A 23,288-nucleotide genomic window follows, 5' to 3' on the forward strand; every position below is an offset into this window, starting at 1 on the left:
CAAACCCCACAATCCACTGGTGAAACAACAGCAAAACAATCCCAATCTGTGATTTGTGAACCAGCAGCTGAATGTTTGTCTTTGCCTTTGGCTCTCAAAAGATCAAAGTAATAAAGTTGTTCTGGGTTTTGTTCTGTTTCCATGAACAAACCACTCAGAATTGTCAGAAGGGTTCTGGCTGAGGGGCCTGAGAGAAGGTTCTGTTGCCCATTCAAACCTGAGCTGGAATGCTGAGGCCAGAGACGCAGTGCTGGGACTAAACTTCTGAATGCTGGAATGGACAATGAATTGTGTTTTTATCTTCTGTTGGCATGTTGTCCTGTAGGGATTGTCCTATCTTGTGGATGATCCCCTGTTATCTGTACGAACTTCCACCATCAAGGTACTCGCTTTTCGATTCGATCTGTGTTCTCTGTGGTCTCTGTGACGTGTCTGGACAGTGTTTGCTCACTTCTCCTTCTGCTCCTGTCCCGGGGAGTTCGTGCACGTGGCTCCCTTTGGCTTCCCAGTGCTCCTGTTCCCTGTGAGAGGTGTTCCCTGTTCTGTCAGGTCTGGTGGCTGCCTGCAGCATGGTTGCTTTTGTTTCCCATCTTTTCTGAAGCTGACAGGGACTGGATGAAGTCTGTTCACTCTACCCGGGTGTTGGTAGCCACTCGTAGGAGTTCTTTCTTTCAGGAATTCTTGTTCCTTAGCACAAAAGCTCTTTACAGATTCAGCTTTCTGAATTTCCTTCCCCCTGAGCAGTTCCCCCTCTTCACTGCCCTGTTTATCCCTCCCAGCTCATGCACTGCAGGGATGCTTTGAACCTAAGAGCCAGTGCAAGCACTGACTTGTATGGCCAGGTGATCATCCAGATAAAATACAGTCCTGTCCCCAGGCAAAAAGGAGCATGGACTCCTTTTGGGTTTCATAACCATGTGGCATTCCAGACTTTTTGAGACCATTCTGGAATCCAGAGGGGAAAACGAACAGAAATTCAAATCCCATGGGTCTGAGCCCAGCAGTTACCATCTCAGACCGTGAGCGAGGCAGCAGTGACGCTTTTCTCACTGCAGCAACTCCTCTGGTACCCAGGAGAGCAAAACCCCCCTGGCTGCAGGGAGGGCAGAGTCGCTTCCCAGTGAGAGCCGCCCGGTGCAGCCTCTGCCCAGCGCGGGGCTGCCCCAGCCCGGCTCGGCTCTCACCGCCGCGCTTCCCCCCGCAGAACCACGAGTTCATCGACGAGCAGCTGTTCGAGCAGAACTGCATGGAGAGCTCCATGCAGAACTACCCCTCGTCGCGGAGCCCGTCGCTGTCCAGCCACGCGGGGCTCAGCACGTCCTGCTGCTCGCGGCGCCACAAGAAGAGCTCGCACCTGCCCAACTCCAGCGTGCCGGCCACGCGGCTGCGGAGCATGCAGGAGCTCAGCACCATCCACATCCAGTGCAGCGAGCAGCCCTCGCTCACCACCAGGTGCGGCGCGGGCGGGGCGGGCTGTGCCAGGTGTGCCGGGTATGCCCAGGTGTGCCCGGGTGTGCCAGGTGTGCCCAGGTGTGCCCACTGCAGGGCTGGCGGGGCCGTGCCAGGTGTGCCCGGGTGTGCCGGGTGTGCCCACTGCAGGGCTGGCGGGGGTGTGCCAAGTGTGCCCGGGTGTGCCCAGGTGTGCCGGGTGTGCCGGGTGTGCCCACTGCAGGGCTGGCGGGGCCGTGCCAGGTGTGCCCAGGTGTGCCCACTGCGGGGCTGGCGGGGCCGTGCCAGGTGTGCCGGGTGTGCCCGGGTGTGCCGGGTGTGCCCACTGCAGGGCTGGCGGGGCCGTGCCAGGTGTGCCGGGTGTGCCCGGGTGTGCCCAGGTGTGCCCACTGCAGGGCTGGCGGGGCCGTGCCAGGTGTGCCCAGGTGTGCCCGGGTGTGCCGGGTGTGCCCACTGCAGGGCTGGCAGGGCTGTGCCAGGTGTGCCCGGGTGTGCCAGGTGTCCCCGGGTGTGCCGGGTGTGCCAGGCGTGCCCGGGTGTGCCCACTGCAGGGCTGGCGGGGGTGTGCCAGGTGTGCCCGGGTGTGCCAAGTGTGCCCAGGTGTGCCGGGTGTGCCCGGGTGTGCCCACTGCAGGGCTGGCAGGGCTGTGGCAGGTGTGCCAGGTGTGCCCTCACACAAAGGGGACCTTTGTCTCCCTCCCATTAATGACCCACGAGGTGGCTCCTGGCTCCTGGGAAGAACCAGATCCAATCGAGACTCCAGTGCAGCTCGGGGGTGAATTCATAAAAAGGTGGGATTCTCCCCCGAGGGCACAGGTGGGGCACAGGACAGGCCCCCCGGGGAATGGGACCTTGGCAAAGCCAGCAGTGTCTGTCACCAAAGCTGTTGGACAGCTCATGTGGCTCCCCTGGGACACTCCACGATTTTCATTGTCCAAAAGTCTCTAAGCATCCCTGGGAAGCAAACAAGAGGAATTTCACAACGGTGTCTTAGTAGCTGTGCCCTAAAAAAACCATAAAGGACACAAGTGAAGTGTCCCTTAATAGAAAATGTTTAAAATTTCATTTTATACATAAATTGCCAAAAAAGAATCATTTATTCACCATATAATTCCTGCAAGTATTAAATTACTTTCTAAATCCCTCTCAGCCCATTACGTTTTCTGTGCACCAGGGCTGGTTTTGAACGTCCCATTCCTCTTCTCCCCACCCCTATCAAAGGGATGTAGAAACTGAAACAAAGCTGCCTTTAGGGCAGCAAGTGATTACTTTGTGCCAGAAGGGCATTTCAGAGCATGAATTATGAATGAGCAAGCACAAAACATGTCCCCAGCTATTTCAGTTTCAATATGACAATGTTTTAAACCAGCACCTGAAGCAGTAATTCAGGGGAATGTCAACTGTTCTGGGTGCTAAATCAGATGCCGGTGATATTTTAAATGTCAACATTTATTTCACTTGCTTACCAAACTGGGCACGGATGGAGAGAGAAAAAAAACCTTCTCAGTTATTTCTCGTGTGGAATGCAAGCACAAGCAGCTGGGTGTAGTGGCTACCACGGCAGGAGCAGCAGGCCCTGGGGCTGCCCCACTCCCAGCTCGTGCCCAGGGTTTTGTTCCTGGGTGTTTGAGGGATCAGGAACCATCCTCTGGTGAGTCACTCCCACAGAACAGCAGCAGCAGTTTCCCCACTGGGAGCTTTGCATTCTGAAAGGACAGGCCTTGTGTGGAAAATGAACACGTTGGGCTGGTAATAGCAGACTCCTGTAGCTGTGCAGATGCACAGAAATCAACCTATCATCTTCCCTCTGTAATTAATTATAGGATGCAATTGATGCAGATCTAATAAGAATGCTCCCAGCTGTCACATCCTTGAAAGTACTGCAGAGAGAAATAAAATAGAAAAGATCAAGGGACGGTGAATATGAAAGAGGTATTTGAAATGCAAGAAAGACAACATCTTTCTCAGAAAGAGCTACCTGTGCTCTCAAAAGATGCACTACACAGGCCAGTGTGTTTAGACTTCCTTTTAAATAAACTGGAATTATGCAAGAAGGAAATGGAAACAGAGCAATTTGCCCCGTGAAAAGCGTCTCCTAACCAGGGGGAACATTACCCAAGCTTGGTGTAATCTGTGTAGATGTAAGTGGTGCCTTGCAGGAACGGAGGGGTTGTTTAAGTGCAGCCTTCGACTATTTCAGCTGAATAAGAACCTGATTAAGAACCACAACCATTCCCATCCTTTCCATTCTGAGAAACAAGCCAAGCACTAAATTTGTTTTGCAGTCGTTCCAGCCTCAACATGAAGTCAGATGACGGGCTGAGACCGAACTGCAAAGCGGCGCAGATCACCACAGCCATCATCAGCATCCCCACGCCGCCGGCGCTGACCCCCGAGGGCGAGAGCCGGCCCGGCCCGGGCAGCCCCGGCCCCCCCGCGCTGCCCAACATCGTCAAGGTGTCCGCCTTGTAGCGGGGCCCGTGCGGGGGCAGCGGGCACCGGGCACCGAGAGCCGAGCCCGAGAGCCGAGCCCGAGAACCGAGCGGGACCGGCCCGAGCCCCGAGCTCCCGTCCCCCCGCGCCGCTCCGTGCTGCCCAGCGGGACCGGCTCGGGTTGGACCGGCCCGGGTTGGACCAGCGGGACCGGCCCGAGCGGGATTGACCCGGGTTGGACCAGCGGGACCAGCACGAGCGGGACCGGCCAAAACGGGACCGGCCCGGGTTGGACCAGCGGGACCAGCCCGAATTGGACCAGCCCGAGCCGGACCAGCCCGAATTGGGAGCAGCCCGAACCGGAGCAGCCCGGATCGGACCGGCCCGAGCCGGAGCAGCCCCAGCGGGAGCAGCGCACGCAGCCGGGGCTGCAGCAGGAGAACCTGCGGGGACAGACGAGCCCGGGCCGGGGCAGCAGCTCCCGCAGCGCCGCGGGGAGGAACGGCCGCGGCAGCAGCGCGGCACCGGGATCTAACACTGTGTATCGCAGCACCTTTTTAAAGGTTTTTAATGGATAATATTTATTCATGAGGAAATGACTGACGAGGTGAAAAACAATGGATTTTGCGATTTTTTTTTTTTTTTTTTTTTTTTTTTTCTTCATGGAGGAGAACCTTTAAACCAACCAAAATTTCACTTTTTTTTTCTTTTATAGGAAAAGATTTAGACAAAAGAAGCCACCTGTCACAGCAGTCCCTGCATCACTCTGTGTGTGTGTGTGTGAGTGCAGAGCCCTCGAGGGCAGGGTGGTGCCCGCAGGAGCCCAGGTGTGCCAGCACCCCCTGTGCACACTCACACTCACACTCACACCTCCCACCCCCGATGCCACCCCAATTTAGACTATTTTGTATCCGCCCTTCAGGTCAATACAGTGCAATTGCATACAGTGTGTTTGTCTGCTAATTATCGTCTGTGGAAACATATTTGTGGAGAAAAACAAAAACAACAACAACAACAACAACAAAAAAAAGAAGACAGGCTTTAGTAGGGTTTTAGTCCCACCTGGGTATCTGCTTTCTATTTTTGTTATCACTTACTTGTTAGAATGTGACTAGACTACAGTTCTGTATTTTTAAAAAGGAAAAAAAAAAAAAAGTAGGATTCTTTTTTAATACTGTACACAAACAAATGGCAAAGAATGAAAGCACTGAACTCAACTGCATCAAGCGTTCCTGAGTCTAACTGAGGTTCCTTGTAATGTATGCCCATGCTTTTTACCTTTTGGTTTCTATAGAGAAATTCCTTTGCTAGCACTGGACGTATAACCTATTGTAAATAGTAGCCAAATGATGTCTGGATTTATACTTGATAATAATTAACCCCAGAGCCAAATATCTTGCATGGACAGAGAGGTATTTGGCTTTTTCACAGTCTTAGGGCTCCAGTTGTCCCATCCATGGCTTCTGGGCTGCATTGATTCTGGGGATAGACAAGGTCAGCAATTCCAGTTCTCCACAGGATCTGCTTGAGCAGGGGGAGCAGGACTGGAGCTGGGAGAACATTTGCTAACGTGTGGTACAGACAGCATTTTCTATTCCCAGTTCTACACTTACTTTGGGAAAAGTCTAACCCTGAACTAACAGCTAACCAAAAACTGCAGAACACTGTGTGGTACTGCCAGGTACCTCATCCCGGGGCTGAGCCAGGCTCAGGGCTGGCACCTCCTCCTGGGGCCTCTCTAGGAAGGATTCAGAGGGAAATTCAAGGACCTGAAGCTGATTCCCCTGGCAGGAGGAAACTCCTCCTTGCCTTTGTGCCCTCCCTTTGCCAGGGGAGCCACGAAGGGCAGAGCAGGAGCATCCCCCTTCCCCTGTCCCTGTCTGGCTGATCCCCGAGGTGATGCACACCCCCAGAGCCCGGGGGGAGCAGGGGAAGGCGCCCCTTCATCCTGAGCAAAGATTCACCAAGAGCAGAGATTCACCAAGAGCAGAGATTCACCAGGAGCAGAGCTCCAGGAGCGGCTCAGAGTGCCTGAGGCTGGTTCAGCAGTGGGATGATGTTCTTTTCTAACATCTGTCATAACCTCTCCCGATGTGATATTTGTATTTGCACATATACACACACATGTAACTAATTGCAGACACGTACATGTATAGATAATTAATGCTGATTGCACATAGGAGCTGCACCCTGCTTTGGCAGCACTCCTGTGGGAGTGAGTGATGGCTGATGCATTGACCCAACACCCTCCCTAAATCCTACACAGCTGTAGGGCTGTGCCTGAGCCTCCAGTAGCTGCACCAGCTTCCAGTCATTTATTCCAGTGCTGTAATATGTTACCCAAAACTATGTTTAGTCCTGTTTTAAAAGATTAAAATGCTCTGCCTTGTGCTGCTTCCTGTAGGAGGTTATACTGCAGTTAATCTTACCATCACTGAGCTTTTTTTTCTCGATGTTTTAATTTAATTATTGCTTTATTTTCATTAACTGTCATCATCTGAGCACCCCTGCCCTTCTAGATCAGAGGCCTTGCTCTCCACCACTTGCCACCTTTGCAGCCTCATCTCCACTGGCACAGAGTGAGGGTGAAATGGCCCCGTGCTCACAGGGAACAGGAATGAAAACCACCAAGAGTCAGGGGTTCCACTTGGATTCTTGATGCTGCCTTTCTCATTCCTGGTTAGTGTGGAGTGCTGAGCAAGGCACTGGCCATGCCTGTACCTGTGAGCAGCCAGCGTGGCAGCCTTGTCCAAAGCACTGCTGGGGCTTTTCATTGCTGTCAGTCAAACATCCTGGAAAGAGAGTGAAACGTTCCATTTTAAGGGTTAAAAAGAAGGAGGAAATCCAGTTCCAGGAGTTTCTGCCTGGCTGCTCAGGCTCTGATTGCCACAGCTTCTGTTTTCTTCCACAAAACAGGAATTGTGCACAGGCTGTGCCTGTGCCATGAGCTGGGCAGGTGCCCCATGCTCTCAGCTCCCTAGCACAGGCTCCTGGGGATAAAAACACAGAATTGAGGAAGTCTGAGTCCGGAGAAACAGGGCTGAGAGCATTTTTAATGGAGCCATTAGCTCCCTTTATCCTCTGAGGTCACCCAAGTGAAGCTTCTGAAAGCACCTGGAACAGGGATCCATCCCCAAGGACAGGGATCCATCCTGCAGGGATCCATCCTGAGGGACAGGACAGGGATCCATCCTGCAGGGATCCATCCCCAAGGAGAGGGATCCATCCTGAGGGACAGGACAGGGATCCATCCTGCAGGGATCCATCCCCAAGGACAGGGATCCATCCTGAGGGACAGGACAGGGATCCATCCTGCAGGGATCCATCCCCAAGGACAGGGATCCATCCTGCAGGGATCCATCCTGCAGGGATCCATCCTGAGGGACAGGACAGGGATCCATCCTGAAGGACAGGGATCCATCCTGCAGGGATCCATCCCCAAGGACAGGGATCCATCCTGAGGGACAGGACAGGGATCCATCCTGCAGGGATCCATCCCCAAGGACAGGGATCCATCCTGCAGGGATCCATCCTGAGGCACAGGACAGGGATCCATCCTGCAGGGATCCATCCCCAAGGACAGGGATCCATCCCGAGGGACAGGACAGGGATCCATCCTGCAGGGATCCATCCTGAGGGACAGGACAGGGATCCATCAGGAACAGAAGAGGCCAAGGCACACTGAGAATCCCTCAGCAGAATTTCACCTGCAGGATGTGGCTCATTGCCTCCAGTGCTGCCAGTGCTGCCCTGCCTGCCCAGCACCCCAAACCCTTCCTGGGGCACTCCTGTCCCTGAGCCCACCCAGAACCAGCACCTGGCCCTGCCCAGCCAGGAACAGCCCCAGGGACAGGGACAGGGACAGCAACAGGAACAGCCCCAGGAACAGGGACAGACTCTGGGAACAGCCCCAGGAGCGTCAGTGCAGTGCTGGCACTTCAGCTCAAAGCTTCCCCATTCTAATTCCACGGGACACTTTATACTTTTAGAAAAGTTCCTTTAAAAGAGATAAAAACAGATTCTTTGCACACAAAGCAAGTGGAAGGGCATTATTTTTTCAGATTTTCCTAAAGCAATATTAAAAACATCAAAGGAGCAACTCCTTTTTCTGAGCATTTTATTTCCTTTCCAAAGCTTTTTCTGAAGGAAAAATATTTTCATGGATTTTCAGCCTATTCTGTCAATAGATTTCCTCTTCTCACCTGGCATTGAGCTGCTAAAAGGATTCACACCCAGCTGGCAGCAAACACTGAAAAATACCTTTCACACCCAGGCTTTGACTTCCTTCTACTCTTTCCAAAGCCACCTTTTGCTTTCCTTTTCCTTAAAGACAACCTAAGTAACACATGTGGCTTTAGTCTGGAATAAAGCTCATGGATAATTCAAAATACATCTTTCTTTAATTGGCCAGAAATACCAGATTTAATCAATGCCACTTGTTTTACCTAAACCTGTTGCTAATTCAGCTGTAGCCAGCATTTGTCATTCCAGTCCAGACAGCTTCAGGTGTGTGCATGAAAACCAGATTAACACCAGCTAAAGAATGCAAATTTCCTTCAAGATTTTGCTTTTTTATGCAAAGAGGTTGTAAACATGTCACATCTTACATGTATGGTACAGAAAATTCAGGGAATTAAAAATCACATTTAATTTATGTGTTGCAACATCCCTTGGACTCTGTAATATTTTAATCTGTTGGACTAAGGCAGAGTTACAAGGTCAGCACTTGTGGAGAGCTGGTGAACATCAATAGCTTTGAACTGCAAACTAAATTCAGCTTTTAAAATAAAACACCTTTTCCACATCATTCACCCATCCTGTCTATCTCAATATTTTGTTTTAGAACACTTCTTATTTTCCTCCAACACTTGGAGCCAACTGCAGTAGATCCATGGGTTTAGAGCCCAAGTGTTTTGGCTTTGTATTTGCCAAAAATGCTGTCCGTGGTGATTTTCTAAAGCTCTGAGGGAAAGGGAACATCAGGAGCTGAGCATCACAGCCTGGGCTCTGCTCCTGATCCCCTGAGCAGTCACTGAGTGACTCCAAGGAGTCATTTCCCCTCTCTGCAGCCCCACAACCTGCAGAGCATCCAGCAGCTCCTCCTGCCCTGAGCACAGCTCCATCCACAGCACCCCAAAAATCCACAGGGGATCCAGAGTGCCAGAGTTGCTGCTCCTGCCCAGGGAGCAGAACCTGTGCCAGAAACGCTCCAGGTGGAGCACAGGAGCTTGTGGGAGCCCCTCCCCTGTTCCCAGGCAGTCTGTCCCTGTGTGTCCGTGTGTCCCTCCCTCTCTGGTTGAACCAGTGCTGCTCCCTCATGGGGGAAGCTCCCCACACTCCCAACTCTTCCCCATTGTTCAACCACCACTGGGAGCTCCAGGGGCTCCTTGGACCAACCAAGTCTCTAAAACGGTGTGATGGTCTATTTTTGATAAACCAGTACAGCATTCCAATGCAATGGTGTTTTCTTTAGGAGTTCTGTGTTATAAGAAGCTCTCAACCTTATTATTTTCTATTTTCCTACTTTCAAATGGGCTTTGCTTTCCAAATGTCAGAGGACAGGTATGAAATGTACTGGGCACAACTGCAGGTAGCTTCATTTGAGAACAACTTTCTAGAAGAACCGAGTTTCCTGTTGTCTTCTTTTGGAATTGTAGTGCATATGTTGAAACTTGTATATCATTTACAGTATTGAGTCTTGTGCCACTGCTGTACCTGATGTATCCAACCCGGATTAAACAGAGTATGTGCCACAAACACCTGCAGCAGCCTGTCCATTCTTCCAAAATCCTTCTGGGAGGTTCTCCTGGAGAACTTTGGGGTAGACCTAGGCATTTCAACACTAATTAACTCTTCCCTAACTATCAGTGGAATCAGTGAGATGTCACAGGACAGCAATGATGCAGACACTGAAATGCATCTCTTGTAGTGTCCTGTCTGTGAATGGTAAGAGCTGCAAAAATTCATCTTGGAAACAAAATCCTGCTGTCTTGGCTTTTCCAGCTACACAAAGGGGAATCCCCTCCCTGGAGTCATTTGTTCCACATTTGTGGAACAAAGCACAGATTGAAAAAGTTTCAGAATTAGTGCAGAGGCAAGCCAGGGTCAGCACCTCAAGTCAGCCAGCACTCCCATCTTTTCCTGCCCCAGGACAGCTCTGTACAAGCCAAACAGGAAATATCAATTAGTTTTAGCACTAATAGGTAATTCCTTCTCTAATTAAAGTATTCCTGTAAGTGTGGGAGGTCTGATATTGTTGCACCCAGAGGGACAGACCAATTATGATTGCTGCACATTTTATACATAATTAAATCCTCTTCCACACAGCTTGCTGCACACCTTGCTATAGAAATGTTATTTATGCAGTGTTAATTAACTGGATTTAAATTAGCAATACAGGCATTGAGATGCTCATTTCACTCTGGCACTTGACTGGGATATAATCAGTGCCTGGTTTACCAGAATTAGGGAAATGGGATGATCACCAACTTTGAACAGACCATGGAGTCTCACAGGGAACTCAGCTCCAGCCAGGAGTCCCAGGCAGGAGGGAGGGCAGGCCTGGCCCAGGTGCCCAGAGCAGCTGGGGCTGCCCTGAAGTGGAACAGGATCCCGGAGGTGTCCCAGGTGGGACACTGGGGCTGGGAGCAGCCTGGGACAGGGGAAGGTGTCCCTGCTATGGCAGGTGGAGCTGGATGAGCTTTAAGGTCCCTTCCCACCCAAACCACTCTGGGATTCCATGAAACACAACTGAGATTCTTTTGCATTTTCTCCTTTCTGACATTTCTTATGTAGGAATGGCTGCTTTTCATCATCCTTTTTTTTTTTTTCTTTGGATTGTAAAGATTCCAAATGAGCACCCAGCTGTCTTTCTTTTCCTTTTATTAACAAATTGTAACACCACCACTGGACCTGTGTAAAACATTTACAGACACAGCTGCTTAGAAACAGACACCATTTTTCTTCATCTCAAACAACATCTGTCTCTTGTCAGTGTCCTTCAGAGCAGCACTGCTGTCACAGACCTTGGTCCCAGCAGCATCAGGACATCAATGGGACATCATGAGGACATCAATCCCCATCTTTCAGCAGCTCCTGCAGATAGACTGAGTTCATGTGGCACTGGCTGAAGTGCCAGTAACTCCTGCTGTACTGAGCCACTGCTGTGTAGTAGCTCTGCCAGGCCTGGCAATAACACCTCCAGTAGTGCTCAGGGCTCCAGCCCTGGCAGGGAGCATCACCCCAGGAGCTGCAGCTCTGCTCCTCCTCAGTTCTGCTCCTGGCAGGACTGGAGAATTGATGGTTCTGCCTTTTCTTGTGTTTAGCATTTTGTTTCAGGACTTTCTTTTTCACTTCATTTGGCCTTGGGGTGTGGGATGGCTCCTGAGGCCTCTCTGGTGTGGGACAGGAGCCTGCAGGGTGCTGCCCCTGCTGTGCTGTGGGCTCAGCACTTGGCTCCTGGGGGTCTGAAAACACCTCAGAGCTGTTGGCCCTGCTGCTGCAGGAAGCCCTGGAGCTGTCTGAGCCATCACTGTCAGCAGACACATCCCTGACTGCTGCTGGCTCTGGGTGCTGCTCCATCTCCTCCCACTCCACATCCCCATTCCTGGGCAGCCCACCTTGCTCTCCTGGGCCTGAGTAACTTCTTAAAATCTCCACCTCTCTCTCTGACCCTTCTTTAATGAAATAATCATAGTCTTCCACAAAATCTGAGAAGCTCCAGGCATTGGTGAGTTGGTTTTTGAAAGCAGACAAACATGGAATTTTGGGAAGATTTTTTTTTAAGGCCTCCTCATCTGGAGCCTGAGTGCTGTGCTGTCCGTCCATCCTGGAGATGGGTTTGACTTGATTCCTCTGTTCTGTGTAACAGCTGGAACTTTGGGAGGCTCTACTGTTTTTCCCTACATTTTCAGCATTTATGCACTTTTTTACCTGTTTTTGCTTTGGAGTCTTTTTTGGCCTTTCTACACAAGAATTATCCCTTGGAGGATTAGAGAGAGGCTGAGCAATGTCTGAAAAGCCATTCTGGACAGGCTGCAGCACTGCTTGCTCTGCTTTAGGACACTCAGTGTCACAATTCACCTCAGGAGCCATTGGTATTGCAGGTTTAACTTCTACCTCCCCATCTTCAAACTGCTCCATCATTCCAGGGGGGATTGGCTCTGCACAGGAGAGAAACAAGCAGCCACTCAATCAAGTGCATCCTTCCCTCTGCAACTCACACCAGTACCCAAGTGAAGCTTCTCCAGATTGCATCAAGTGAGGGCCACAAACCAACCCCTTCAATTCCTGGGAGAGTTTAAAGAGCCAGAACATTTCCTTCATGGAAGGCTTCAGAGGCTGCTCAACACAAACCACACTAAATCACCTGTCAGGAGCAGAGTGTGAAGAACATGGGCTAAAAGCAAAGCAGCCCCAGCAGAGAAGCCACAACACATCAGCCCCCTCTGGGCTGCTCTGACTGACAGGAAACCACCAAGCCCAGCTGCACCCCCAGCACAGAGCCCACCTGGCAGAGGAAGAAGCTGCAGGTTGCACTTCTGAGCAATTTTCATCATGGTGTTCTCCTCCTCCCCACGGCAGCAGTAGGTGACAGCCAGCCCCAGGGTGCCTGTGGGACAGAGCAGGGTGAAATGGCAGCAGGAGCAGCAAGCAGCAGGGCCAGGGCTGGCAGCAGGGCCAGGGCTGGCAGCAGGGCCACCAGGACCAGTAGAGCTGCAGCTTCAGTAGCCCCAGGGCTGTCCCTGCCCCTGTCACATCACTGTCCCCCTCCCTGTCCCCATCCCTGTCCCACCCCTGTTCCCATCCCTGTCCCCCCCAATTCCCCACCCGTCCCCACCCATCCCCATCCCACCACTGTCCCCATCCCTGTCCCCTCCATTTCCCCACCCCTGTCCCACCCCCGTCCCCACCCATTTTCCCACCCCCGTCCCCACCCATTTTCCCACCCCTGTCCCCACCCATTCCCCCCATCCCCCCACCGAAGCGCCCCGCCCGCCCGATCCGGTGCATGTAGGTCTCCCAGTCCAGGGGCACGTCCAGGTTGATGACCAAGTTCACCTTCTCAGCATCAATGCCACGAGATGTCTGCAGGGAGGGAGGAGGAGAAAAGGGCACTGAGCACTCCACAGAGCTGTAAATCCCCACAGAAGCCCAGGGGGATCACTGCTCCAAGCCCCCCAGAGTCACCCCTGGCACTCCCAGCTTTCAGCTGCACAGCAACAGATACACTGAAAATTACTCTTGAGCCAGACCACAGAATGGGTTGGGCTGGATGGGCCCTAAAAGCATCCTCTCATTGCAGCCCCTGCCCTGGGCAGGCACATGAGGAATTGGGGGGTTTCTAAGCTGCACAGTGACAATAAATCACAGTCCATGGTGCTTTATCAGCACATTTATGTCCCCCCAGTTCCAAGCCACATCCAACTCTCTGAAGTAACTTTATGTACAATATTCCTGCCTGCTGTAAAAGTTGCAGAGCAGTTAATAAATTTGAAATGGAATCTGTAAAAAGCTCGTTTGAAAGCAGCAAAAGCTCACCAAGTCTGTGGAAATCAGAACTCTGCATTGGAATTGCTTCAATTTAGCCATGGCATCAAGTCGCTGGCTTTGATTCATGTTGCCTAGGAAGATAAAAATTAGAAGCAGGTGACATTTCTCATCTTTATGCCCCTCACATTCTAGAAAACACTGCTTTGTATCATCAGAAATAAGGCAGAAACTTCCTGAAACCTCAGTTCAAATGAGTAAAGAAGGAACAAACAAAACTGGAAAAGTCAGGTCACTCATGACAAAAAAAAAATCTTTTCCTTGTAGATGGAGTCTTAAAAGACCTATGGGGATTCAAATGCTATTCTCAGCCCTTTAAGCAGAGGCCCTGCAAGGCAAGATTTAAGTTATATATTCCTACTTTAGGTCCCATTTATGCAGAATTTCAGTGGAATCAGAAAACTGTGGCTGGGTTTACCTGCAATGCACTCGGCAGGGAAGCCTCTGGATGTCAGGATTTCAGCCAGATGTTGAGCCCTGAGGGAACACACACACTGAAAACTGGAAATAAAACCCCAGGCTAACAACACTGCTAGTTCTTAGGCTATTCTCTACAGCCAAGGACTGCATTCTGATATTTTCAGTATTTCACACTGCATTCCTCAGGCTGTATTTCAGACCTGAAGTTTGCAGGCTGCTCTGAGACCTCACAGGTCCCATAAATTTATCCACATGCACAGAAATTTGCCCAATGGCTGCACATTACAACCACTGCTTTCAAACAACCTTTGTCCAGGTGTTATTCCAAATGTGTTACCTGCTGTGCAAATTTGAGAAGACTAAGGCTTGGTTGAAAGGAATCTTACTGAACAGCTCCTGCAGGTGCTGGGTTTTTTCCTCAAAGGTTTTATGTGGGAGGGGATGGGAATTCACAATTTTGTAGTACTGCTTCAGCCCTGAGCAGGAAACCAAAACAAGAGATTAGGGGTTGCCATAAAAACATGCACAAGTTCTGTAAACACATGATACTGCAGCTGAAGGGAAACTGCAAACAAAGACACACATAAGAACCTCCAGGAGAAGGTTTTCTTAAAAGGCTGAAATTTTTTGAATGCATAGAAGAAAAGCAGAGAATTGGTCACTGGTATTTTAAAAATACAGAATCACAATCTGGTGTTAGTTGGAAAGGCCTTTAAAAATCTTCTCATTGCACTTCAAGATTCATTACATCAACACTGGGAATCAATATTCATAAAGTGAACAAAAAAATCATGCATTCCAAAGGCACATGTTCTGGTTTTAGTGGCCATGCTGGCTGTGTCACCCAGCTGCTGCCATGTGCTTACCAAGGAGGCTGGGGTCTGTGGGGTTCAGCCTGACAAACGTGGGCTCCCTCATGTACCTGCTGAGAGCAGCAGCCAAGGACTCAGGGTAGGTGGCTGAAACTGCCAACATCTGCTTGTTGACAGGCAGGGAGGAGTAGATCCAGCTGGGAGACACAAGCACAGCCATTACTGACCAGAGGCAGCCGAGGCAGGCTCAGCCAGGAGAGGGGGCTCTGCCTTACTTGATCTGCTCCTGGAAGCTGCCCTCCTCCAGCAGCTTGTCTGCCTCGTCCAGCACGAACAGCCTGATGCTGCCTGTGCTCAGGTAGTCCAGCTCTATCAGCTGCTTGATCCTCCCTGCAGGGAGGGAAAGAGAAACAGCTCCAAAACTGAACTGGAGCAGTGCAGTGATGATCTGTTCCTGAATTCCCCTGGGGCCGTGCCCTGTGAGTGACAGCACAGCTCCCCCTGCTGCAGTCACTGACAGTGCAGGAGCCAAACCCAGCACAGCCCCTCCGACCTGGGGAGCCCACGGCAATGTGGCATTTCCTCAGCCTGCTCCTGTCCTGGCTCAGAGGAGTGCCCCCGATGAACACGTGGCACTCCAAGCCTTCCATCTTCGCCCCGATGGTGGTGATGACAGCGTGGATCTGCACAGCGATCTCCCTGGTGGGAGCCAGGATCAGGATCTGGGCAGGGATTAAATGGGAGATCAGAGCTGCAGGATGGCACTGAGAGTGTGTGATAACTAATAAACCATTCCTGTTAATCATACCAGTTTTGGAGTTTGAATAAACCACAATACTTAAAATAAGAAAAGAACATGGACCTAGATAAAGGGAAATATATGATTAAACCCACTCTGTTGAAATTCCCGTTATAAATTTTGTATATTGAATATTGCATACCTGTTTGTAAAAGAAAAAATAAGGCGTTTTCCATAGTCTGAAAGGTTTTTTGCAGAATCAGATTTCCTGCCTTTGTGTGATCAACCACAAACTATCTGCTAAAGATCAGACTGCCCACTTCTGGTTTTTATCCACCAAGACCAGATGGTTACAAGACCAATTGTCCCAAGAGCTGTCCCATGGAAGTTCGGAAGTTTCTTTGACCACCACTGCTCACCTTGCAGAATTATCACAGCAAAACAATAACAATTATTGCTTGCTACATGGAAAACCATCCTATAAAAAGTGAGCTGCAAACCAATTTGGGTGGAAGCGTGGAGTGGGCAGTGACCCCTCACGTTTTCCCCAGCGCTGCTTGCTCTGTCTGTGTAAAATAAACCAATCGATATTTTGCTGAATATCGAGACTCTGGTTCTCGTTATAACCTGGTGCCCCACTGATTCCCCAGCCCGCATCCCCTCAGAGCGGCTCTCCCTGAGCTCACCTGCGTGGCGGGGCTCTCCAGCAGCACGGCCTCCAGCGCGATGCTGGCGAACACGCAGGTCTTGCCGGTGCCGGACTTGGCCTGCACGATCAGATCTGCAAGGAGCGGCCGTCAGCGCTCAGAGCAGCGCCCGGGAACCCGGCCCCGGCCCCGGCCCGCCCGCCCGCTCACCCAGCCCGCAGCGCCCCAGCGGGATCGCCTTCAGCTGCACGGGCGAGGGCCGCTGGAAACCGGCCGCCTGCAGCCCCGCCAGCACCGGCGGCGACAGCAGCAGGGAGCCGAAGTCGGCGGGGCCGCCGGGCAGCAGCACGTCCCGCGTGCGGAACCGGCCCGGCGCCTCCCTGGGCGCCGCCATCTTGGCGGGGAGAGACGGGAAGTCTCGCGAGAGCTGCGCTGATCGCGCGGGGCGGAACCGCCGCCAGGGGGCGCTGCGCGGGAAAATGGCGGCGGCTCCGCCTCAGGGAGGACGGGCCGAGCCAGGCGCTGCGAGCTGGGGTAGAGCCGGGAACGGGCGGGAATGGGCGGTGAGTGCCGCTGCTGGGGCTGCACAGACACCCCCAAACCCCTGGGCTGGGATTGCTGAGTGCCGCTGCTGCGGCTGCACGGACACCCCCAAACCTCCCCTGGGCTGGGATTGCTGAGTGCCGCTGCTGGGGCTGCACGGACACCCCCAAACCCCTGGGCTGGGATTGCTGAGTGCCGCTGCTGGGGCTGCACAGACACCCCCAAACCCCTGGGCTGGGATTGCTGAGTGCCGCTGCTGGGGCTGCACGGACACCCCCAAACCTCCCCTGGGCTGGGATTGCTGCTGCCGCTGCTGGGGCTGCACTGACACCCCCAAACCTCCCCTGGGCTGGGATTGCTGAGTGCCGCTGCTGGGGCTGCACAGACACCCCCAAACCTCCCCTGGGCTGGGATTGCTGAGTGCCGCTGCTGGGGCTGCACGGACACCCCCAAACCTCCCCTGGGCCGGGATTGCTGAGTGCCGCTGCTGGGGCTGCACGGACACCCCCAAACCTCCCCTGGGCCGGGATTGCTGAGTGCCGCTGCTGGGGCTGCACAGACACCCCCAAACCTCCCCTGGGCTGGGATTGCTGCTGCCGCTGCTGGGGCTGCACAGACACCCCCAAACCCCTGGGCTGGGATTGCTGAGTGCCGCTGCTGGGGCTGCACGGACACCCCCAAACCTCCCCTGGGCTGGGATTGCTGAGTGCCGCTGCTGGGGCTGCACGGACACCCCCAAACCCCTGGGCTGGGATTGCTGCTGCCGCTGCTGGGGCTGCACTGACACCCCCAAACCTCCCCTGGGCTGGGATTGCTGAGTGCCGCTGCTGGGGCTGCACAGACACCCCCAAACCCCTGGGCTGGGATTGCTGAGTGCCGCTGCTGGGGCTGCACGGACACCCCCAAACCTCCCCTGGGCCGGGATTGCTGAGTGCCGCTGCTGGGGCTGCACAGACACCCCCAAACCTCCCCTGAGCTGGGATTGCTGAGTGCCGCTGCTGGGGCTGCACTGACACCCCCAAACCTCCCCTGGGCTGGGATTGCTGAGTGCCGCTGCTGGGGCTGCACGGACACCCCCAAACCTCCCCTGGGCCGGGATTGCTGAGTGCCGCTGCTGGGGCTGCACGGACACCCCCAAACCCCTGGGCTGGGATTGCTGAGTGCCGCTGCTGGGGCTGCACGGACACCCCCAAACCTCCCCTGGGCTGGGATTGCTGAGTGCCGCTGCTGGGGCTGCACGGACACCCCCAAACCCCTGGGCTGGGATTGCTGAGTGCCGCTGCTGGGGCTGCACAGACACCCCCAAACCCCTGGGCTGGGATTGCTGAGTGCCGCTGCTGGGGCTGCACAGACACCCCCAAACCTCCCCTGGGCCGGGATTGCTGAGTGCCGCTGCTGGGACTGCACGGACACCCCCAAACCTCCCCTGGGCTGGGATTGCTGCTGCCGCTGCTGGGGCTGCACTGACACCCCCAAACCTCCCCTGGGCTGGGATTGCTGCTACCGCTGCTGGGGCTACACAGACACCCCCGAACCCCTGGGCTGGGATTGCTGAGTGCCGCTGCTGGGGCTGCACGGACACCCCCAAACCCCTGGGCTGGGATTGCTGAGTGCCGCTGCTGGGGCTGCACGGACACCCCCAAACCCCCCTGGGCCGGGGAGCGCAGTCCGAACACGCCCCGAGCTCCGGCAGCCCCGGGTAAGAGATCACAGAACACGCCTGTGGTAATTGATAAAAGATTCGTGTTAATCATAAAAGTATCGGGGTTTGTATAAACCAGAGTACTTAGGTCTGAAATGAAGCATGACGCTAAAGAAAGGAAAATATATGATTAAATCGTTTTATTTTAAATCTTATCTTTTCTAAGTAATTTGTATCTACTGACAGCTTGCAAAACAAGACTTTCACACAGCGCAACACATTCTGCAGCATCCGATTTCCTGCCTTTGTATAATCAATCGCACACTACCTGCTAAAGTAAACCACTTCTCCTGGTTTTTATCCACCAAGACCAGATGGTTCCATGACCAATTGTCCCAAGAGCTGTTCCACGAAGTTTGGAAGTTTCTGTGACCACCACTGCTCACCCTGCAGAATTACTACAACAAAACAATAACAATTATTGATTACTACAAAGAAAACCATCCTGTAAAAAGGGAGCTGCAAACCAATTTGGGCGGACGTGTGGAGTGGGCAGTGACATCTCATGTTTTCCCCAGCGCTGCTTGCTCTGTCTGTGTAAAATAAATCAATCGATATTTTGCTAAATATCGAGACTTTGTTTCTCATTTATAACAGGCGGTTTATGAGCCTACAGAAAATTACTAGAGAAAATGAGCAATATAATATTCACTCGGCAAAGGGCAAATGTGTTGATGTGTATGTGCATTACTACCCTCTGTAGGCCAGTTGTTTGAAATCGTGGGTTTATGAATATCAGCTTTTATCAGGGCACTTCAGAGGCTCTGGACTTGCAGCTTCCATTCATTGCAATGGGGTTTGGAAAATCTCCACAGTGGCTTCTCCTGTACAAGCACATACACTGTGGCATTATTCTTCATTACAATTAATTTTAATGGCCTTGGTGTGTCACAGGCTTGGTTACACCTTTGGAATTCCTCACCTCCATATTCCTGATGGGGAGAAAAGTCTGTCACTTTCTAGTCAAGTTTTATTACTATTATTATTATTATTATTATTATTATTATTATTATCATTATTATCATTATTATCATTATTATTATATTTCCCTATGAATATCTGAGTTCCAAACACTTAACCCTGCAGGACAAAGAACAGTTGAGTTTGGAGAGCTCCTCTCCAAGGGGAACACACCAGGTGGTTGGGACTGTGCCCCAGAGAACATTTTACAGGATCTACAGGCATTCTGCTGTCCCAATTATTTTTTAATTTTTAAGTGGATATTCTCATTGGTCCTCAAGGGGAAAGAGTCTCCAACATGAGGTAATTGTCTCTGGATAAATCTGGGAAAGGAGACAGACAAAGACACCTGGACATAACAAACATTTGATTAAATAGAGCCTTTCATAACCCTTTTAAATTGATGTGATTTGAACAGACAAGAAAGAGCAGTGAGGAGGGACTGTTCCCAGGGGGGAAGGGCAGTGAGGAGGTGACAGAACAGCCCCCAAAAGCCATTTCAGGAGCAGCTCCTCTCTCTGTTTTTCTCACTTATTCCTGTTCTCCCAAGGTTTCATGCAATACAAGAAGGTGATCTGGAGACAGACATGATTCTCTGTGGTGCATTCATGAGACATTCAGACACTGCACCATCATTCACAAAGATGCTGCTGTTTGTTATTTCATTTTCCTCCAGACAGCCTCCAAACCAGCTCCCTGTGTGTCAGACACCCTTGGCAGATTTGTTGTCCCTCTCCTGCTGGTTTTGGCCCTGACAGAGCTGTGTCACACTGATCTTGGCTCCTGCAGTTCTGCCAGTCCATCCATGAAAGGTTTTGTTTAATCCTTATTCTCATGGTAAATCTGACCTGCTCCTGCTCCTCACCCTGTTATGAGCTCTGTGTAAGTGCTCTGCTGTGCCATGAGTCACAGCACCAACTGGAATCTTCTCCCTTCAGGCCTTGCTTTACCTCAGTGCCTCCCCAGCACTGCATTCCCTTTGTCAGGAGGAATCTGCAGCTCTGCCATGACATGGCTCTGCTTTTGCCAAAGGAAGTGTTCCTGCTCAGAGCAGCCTTTGGAAATCTTGACATTTCATCTGCATGTTCTGCAGGCAGAGAAAGTCCTGGGAAAGGATTTAGGTTAGTTAAAGAAGCAGATGAGACATCCTTCAGAGTTGGAGTATTACTGAAATAACAGGTTCTTTTGAAGGAATATAAACTCTCTAGCTTGGGGTCATAAAAATCCTTGAGGTTTTAGGACACAGAAAAGCCCTGCCAGGGAAAATTCTTCCTCCCTTATACACTGAGAGTGTGTTTTATTCCTCCAAGAAAGTGCTCACCACATATTTGTCCCTGCTAGAAAGTGCATGTCACATTTGATTTTAATTCCATGCTGGACTCATTTTCCCCTGAATCTGTGTATCAGCTTTAGGTAAATGATGTTGTCAGACACCTCTGAGTGATGCTGAGTGCTCAAGCTCAGGTGGGCACTATTTCAGACTATTTCAGCCCAACACCTGCAATACCAGGACTTAGTACTTGTACTAGATATTCCCACAAATGGATCCATCTCCTCCTCTTGTTATAAATCTACTCTTCATTTTCAGCACTTCAGTTCTTGTTGTGACTCTTTGAAATACTGAGGTGAAATGCTCGTGGATAATTTGTATTGGTTTCCAGGCCTGCTGGGTTGTGTCTATTTTAAGAATATATTCATTATAGATTTGGACATTGCTGCTGCAAGCAGGCACCAGCCTTGCCTTATTCCTTTGCCTTCAAAGGATTTGTCTTTCAGATCTGCCAAAGCATGGAATAATTCAGAGCAAATCTGGTTTGCATAATATTTGTAGAATATTTTGAAGGTGAGATAGTCTCATCCTCCTCTCCCAGATGTTTTCAGATTAGGACAGGGAAGTTTCTCTGTTCTCTGCAGCACGTGTGAGTCACTCTTTGGAGTGTGGGACGTGTTTGTGTTTGCAGTGCCATGGAAACTGTGCTTGTTCTGTGTACAGTAGAGCCCAGGACAGTGAAAGGGCCACTGATCCCAGCAGAGACAGTGACTGCACACTCACCACGAGACTGACTGAGCACCCTGCACATTCACTCACCCAAGTTTTGGGAGCAGCAGGATCTTCTCCACTGTTTTAGTTACTGACTAAAATTGTGGGTTCTTCCCAGCCAGGCTGGTGCGTGGAGTTGTCATAAATAATGATGAGGAGGAGGATGGTGATGTCTTACATCCATCTAAGGCTCATTTCAGTGCCCTCCTGTGGAGTGGATTTGGTTCCTTGTCAGGCACATCCTTCACAAGGATCACAGAGAGCTGCCCAGTTTCAGATGGAATCTGAGTCCTCGGGGGAGGCACCACAGGCACATCCCGGGGGCAGCTGCAGAGAGAAGCAAGCAGAGCCAAGGGATGGGGTCAGAGCAGCCATTTCAGCTCTGCAGAGAGAAATGCCAGTATCCCACTCCTGTTGTTCTCCTCCAGATAAATAAACATCATCCCAGTTTAATCTGAGATACCAAGATTTGCTAAATTATTGTTTCAGCTCGTATGAGCAGGATCTAGGTCACAAAAACGCAGCGAGCCGAGAGGAGATGCAAGAGTTGTTCAGCACAGGGCAGCAGTGGCTGCACAAGGAGCTGCCCTGGCACTTCCTCCTGGCCCTCCAGTGCAGTGGCAGGAGCTGGAATTTGGCCAGAGCAGCGTTAAAAGTTTTTATTTTAAGGATGGGGCACATCAGAGCTTTATAAAGATCACAAATGCAGAGACTGTATGCACTAAATTAGACTTAATGGAAGAAACAGTCGGATTTTCAGTGGTATTTTTATCTCTTTATGCACAAATATAAAACCAGACAAAGTTCTAACATTATATCCTTACCTGTCATGGCTGGGTGTTTCTGCCCCAGTGGGTTTAAACAAGGATGGATGCAATTCAGGTCACACTGCAGCTGAAGTGGGAGGAAATTCTGAAAGGTTTGTCGTCAGTGTGCAAGAAAGTCAAAAGGAGAGAAAACCCAGCAATAACCACGCTTGTTAGTTCAGCAAAGAGCATCACGTGGGAGCCTGGAGAAACCAGATCAATGAACTGAAAGACAACAAATGAGAGGAGCCTTCAGCTGTGAGGGGATGGATGTTTCCTCAATCAGGAAGGAACGAGGCAGTTCATAGAAGTGGAATACTCCACTCTGAAGGAGTATTCTAATTTTTGCCCAAGGATCTCAGTTTTTCTTTTTATCCTGAAATAAACCATGTCGCTTTCTGCTTGAGGGTGTTTTATTCTTGGCTCTGTATTTTCTCCGAGATCTGATTTTCCACTGCACTGCACCATCTGCTCATGGTTTACACCAGGACTGAGAGGAAGGAGTGCAGGGCCTGGCATGAGGTGTCGGTGCTGCTTTGAACCAGTTGTCTACATGCAAGAGAAAAATGCTGCTTAGTAAGGAAATCCTACTGAGAAAATAGTTCAGATTTTTCTCTTCTCTTGCAACTTCCCACGAGTTTGGAGCACATGAATATTCTGGTCTTTCCTTTATTCTGTGCTCATGAACTCCTTTATCAGTCTCCTGGGACAGGAGCAGCCCTGGAGGCTGGAAAATGGATCAAAAAGATGTCCTCAGCAGAAGCCAAAGAGGGCCTAGAAACTCTTGCTGTTCATCTCCAGCAGATCACAGAGTTTGGTGTCCTGCAGGAGGCACAGGAGCTTGCAGCATCTGCCTTGGGCACGTGCAGGTGGCCTCCTGAATCCTTGGAATGTGCTGAAGGTAAAACATGGTGTAAGGTAAAATGTGATGTAAGGTAAAATATGGTGTAAGGTAAAATATGGTGTAAGGTCAAACGTGGTATAAATTCAGTTTGATCCTTCCCAGAACCATCTGCAAGAGTCAGATGTGGAAGCCCCAGTGAAATTCAGGAGTGGTGCAGGGAGCAGAGCCCTGGGTGCTGAGCTGGCCCTTGTCCCCCACGGGTGGGACACTGCAGGGCCTGGGCCTCTCCCTGCCTGAGCCCTGGGCTCCACCTGGGGCCATCCCAGCCTCCCAGCCTTCCCTC

The 23,288-nt window shown here is 51.3% G+C and overlaps 2 protein-coding genes across 2 annotated transcripts in view; one reads left to right on the forward strand and one right to left on the reverse strand.

Annotated features, from left to right (window-relative positions):
* The window catches only part of KCND3 (potassium voltage-gated channel subfamily D member 3), a 101,744-nt gene extending 97,758 nt beyond the window's left edge, over positions 1 to 3,986 (forward strand). The window contains exons 6-8 of the mRNA XM_056511631.1: positions 326 to 382; positions 1,205 to 1,452; positions 3,735 to 3,986. Coding sequence (XP_056367606.1) covers positions 326 to 382; positions 1,205 to 1,452; positions 3,735 to 3,921 — 492 coding nt within the window. The 3' untranslated portion in view covers positions 3,922 to 3,986. The remainder of the gene's footprint in view (positions 1 to 325; positions 383 to 1,204; positions 1,453 to 3,734) is intronic.
* A 6,761-nt stretch (positions 3,987 to 10,747) lies between these two features.
* Positions 10,748 to 16,469, reverse strand: DDX20 (DEAD-box helicase 20). Its single transcript, XM_056511499.1, has 11 exons — positions 16,260 to 16,469; positions 16,089 to 16,183; positions 15,217 to 15,385; positions 14,939 to 15,053; positions 14,718 to 14,860; positions 14,189 to 14,327; positions 13,850 to 13,908; positions 13,423 to 13,505; positions 12,864 to 12,969; positions 12,392 to 12,493; positions 10,748 to 12,044 (listed from the first exon to the last, which is right to left on the reverse strand). The coding sequence occupies exons 1-11, from the start codon at positions 16,441 to 16,443 to the stop codon at positions 10,954 to 10,956; spliced, it is 2,286 nt and encodes a 761-aa protein (XP_056367474.1). The 5' UTR covers positions 16,444 to 16,469; the 3' UTR covers positions 10,748 to 10,953.
* Positions 16,470 to 23,288: the final 6,819 nt, after the last annotated feature.

The sequence above is a fragment of the Oenanthe melanoleuca genome, chromosome 26 (assembly GCF_029582105.1).
Source record: "Oenanthe melanoleuca isolate GR-GAL-2019-014 chromosome 26, OMel1.0, whole genome shotgun sequence".
NCBI lineage: Eukaryota > Metazoa > Chordata > Aves > Passeriformes > Muscicapidae > Oenanthe > Oenanthe melanoleuca.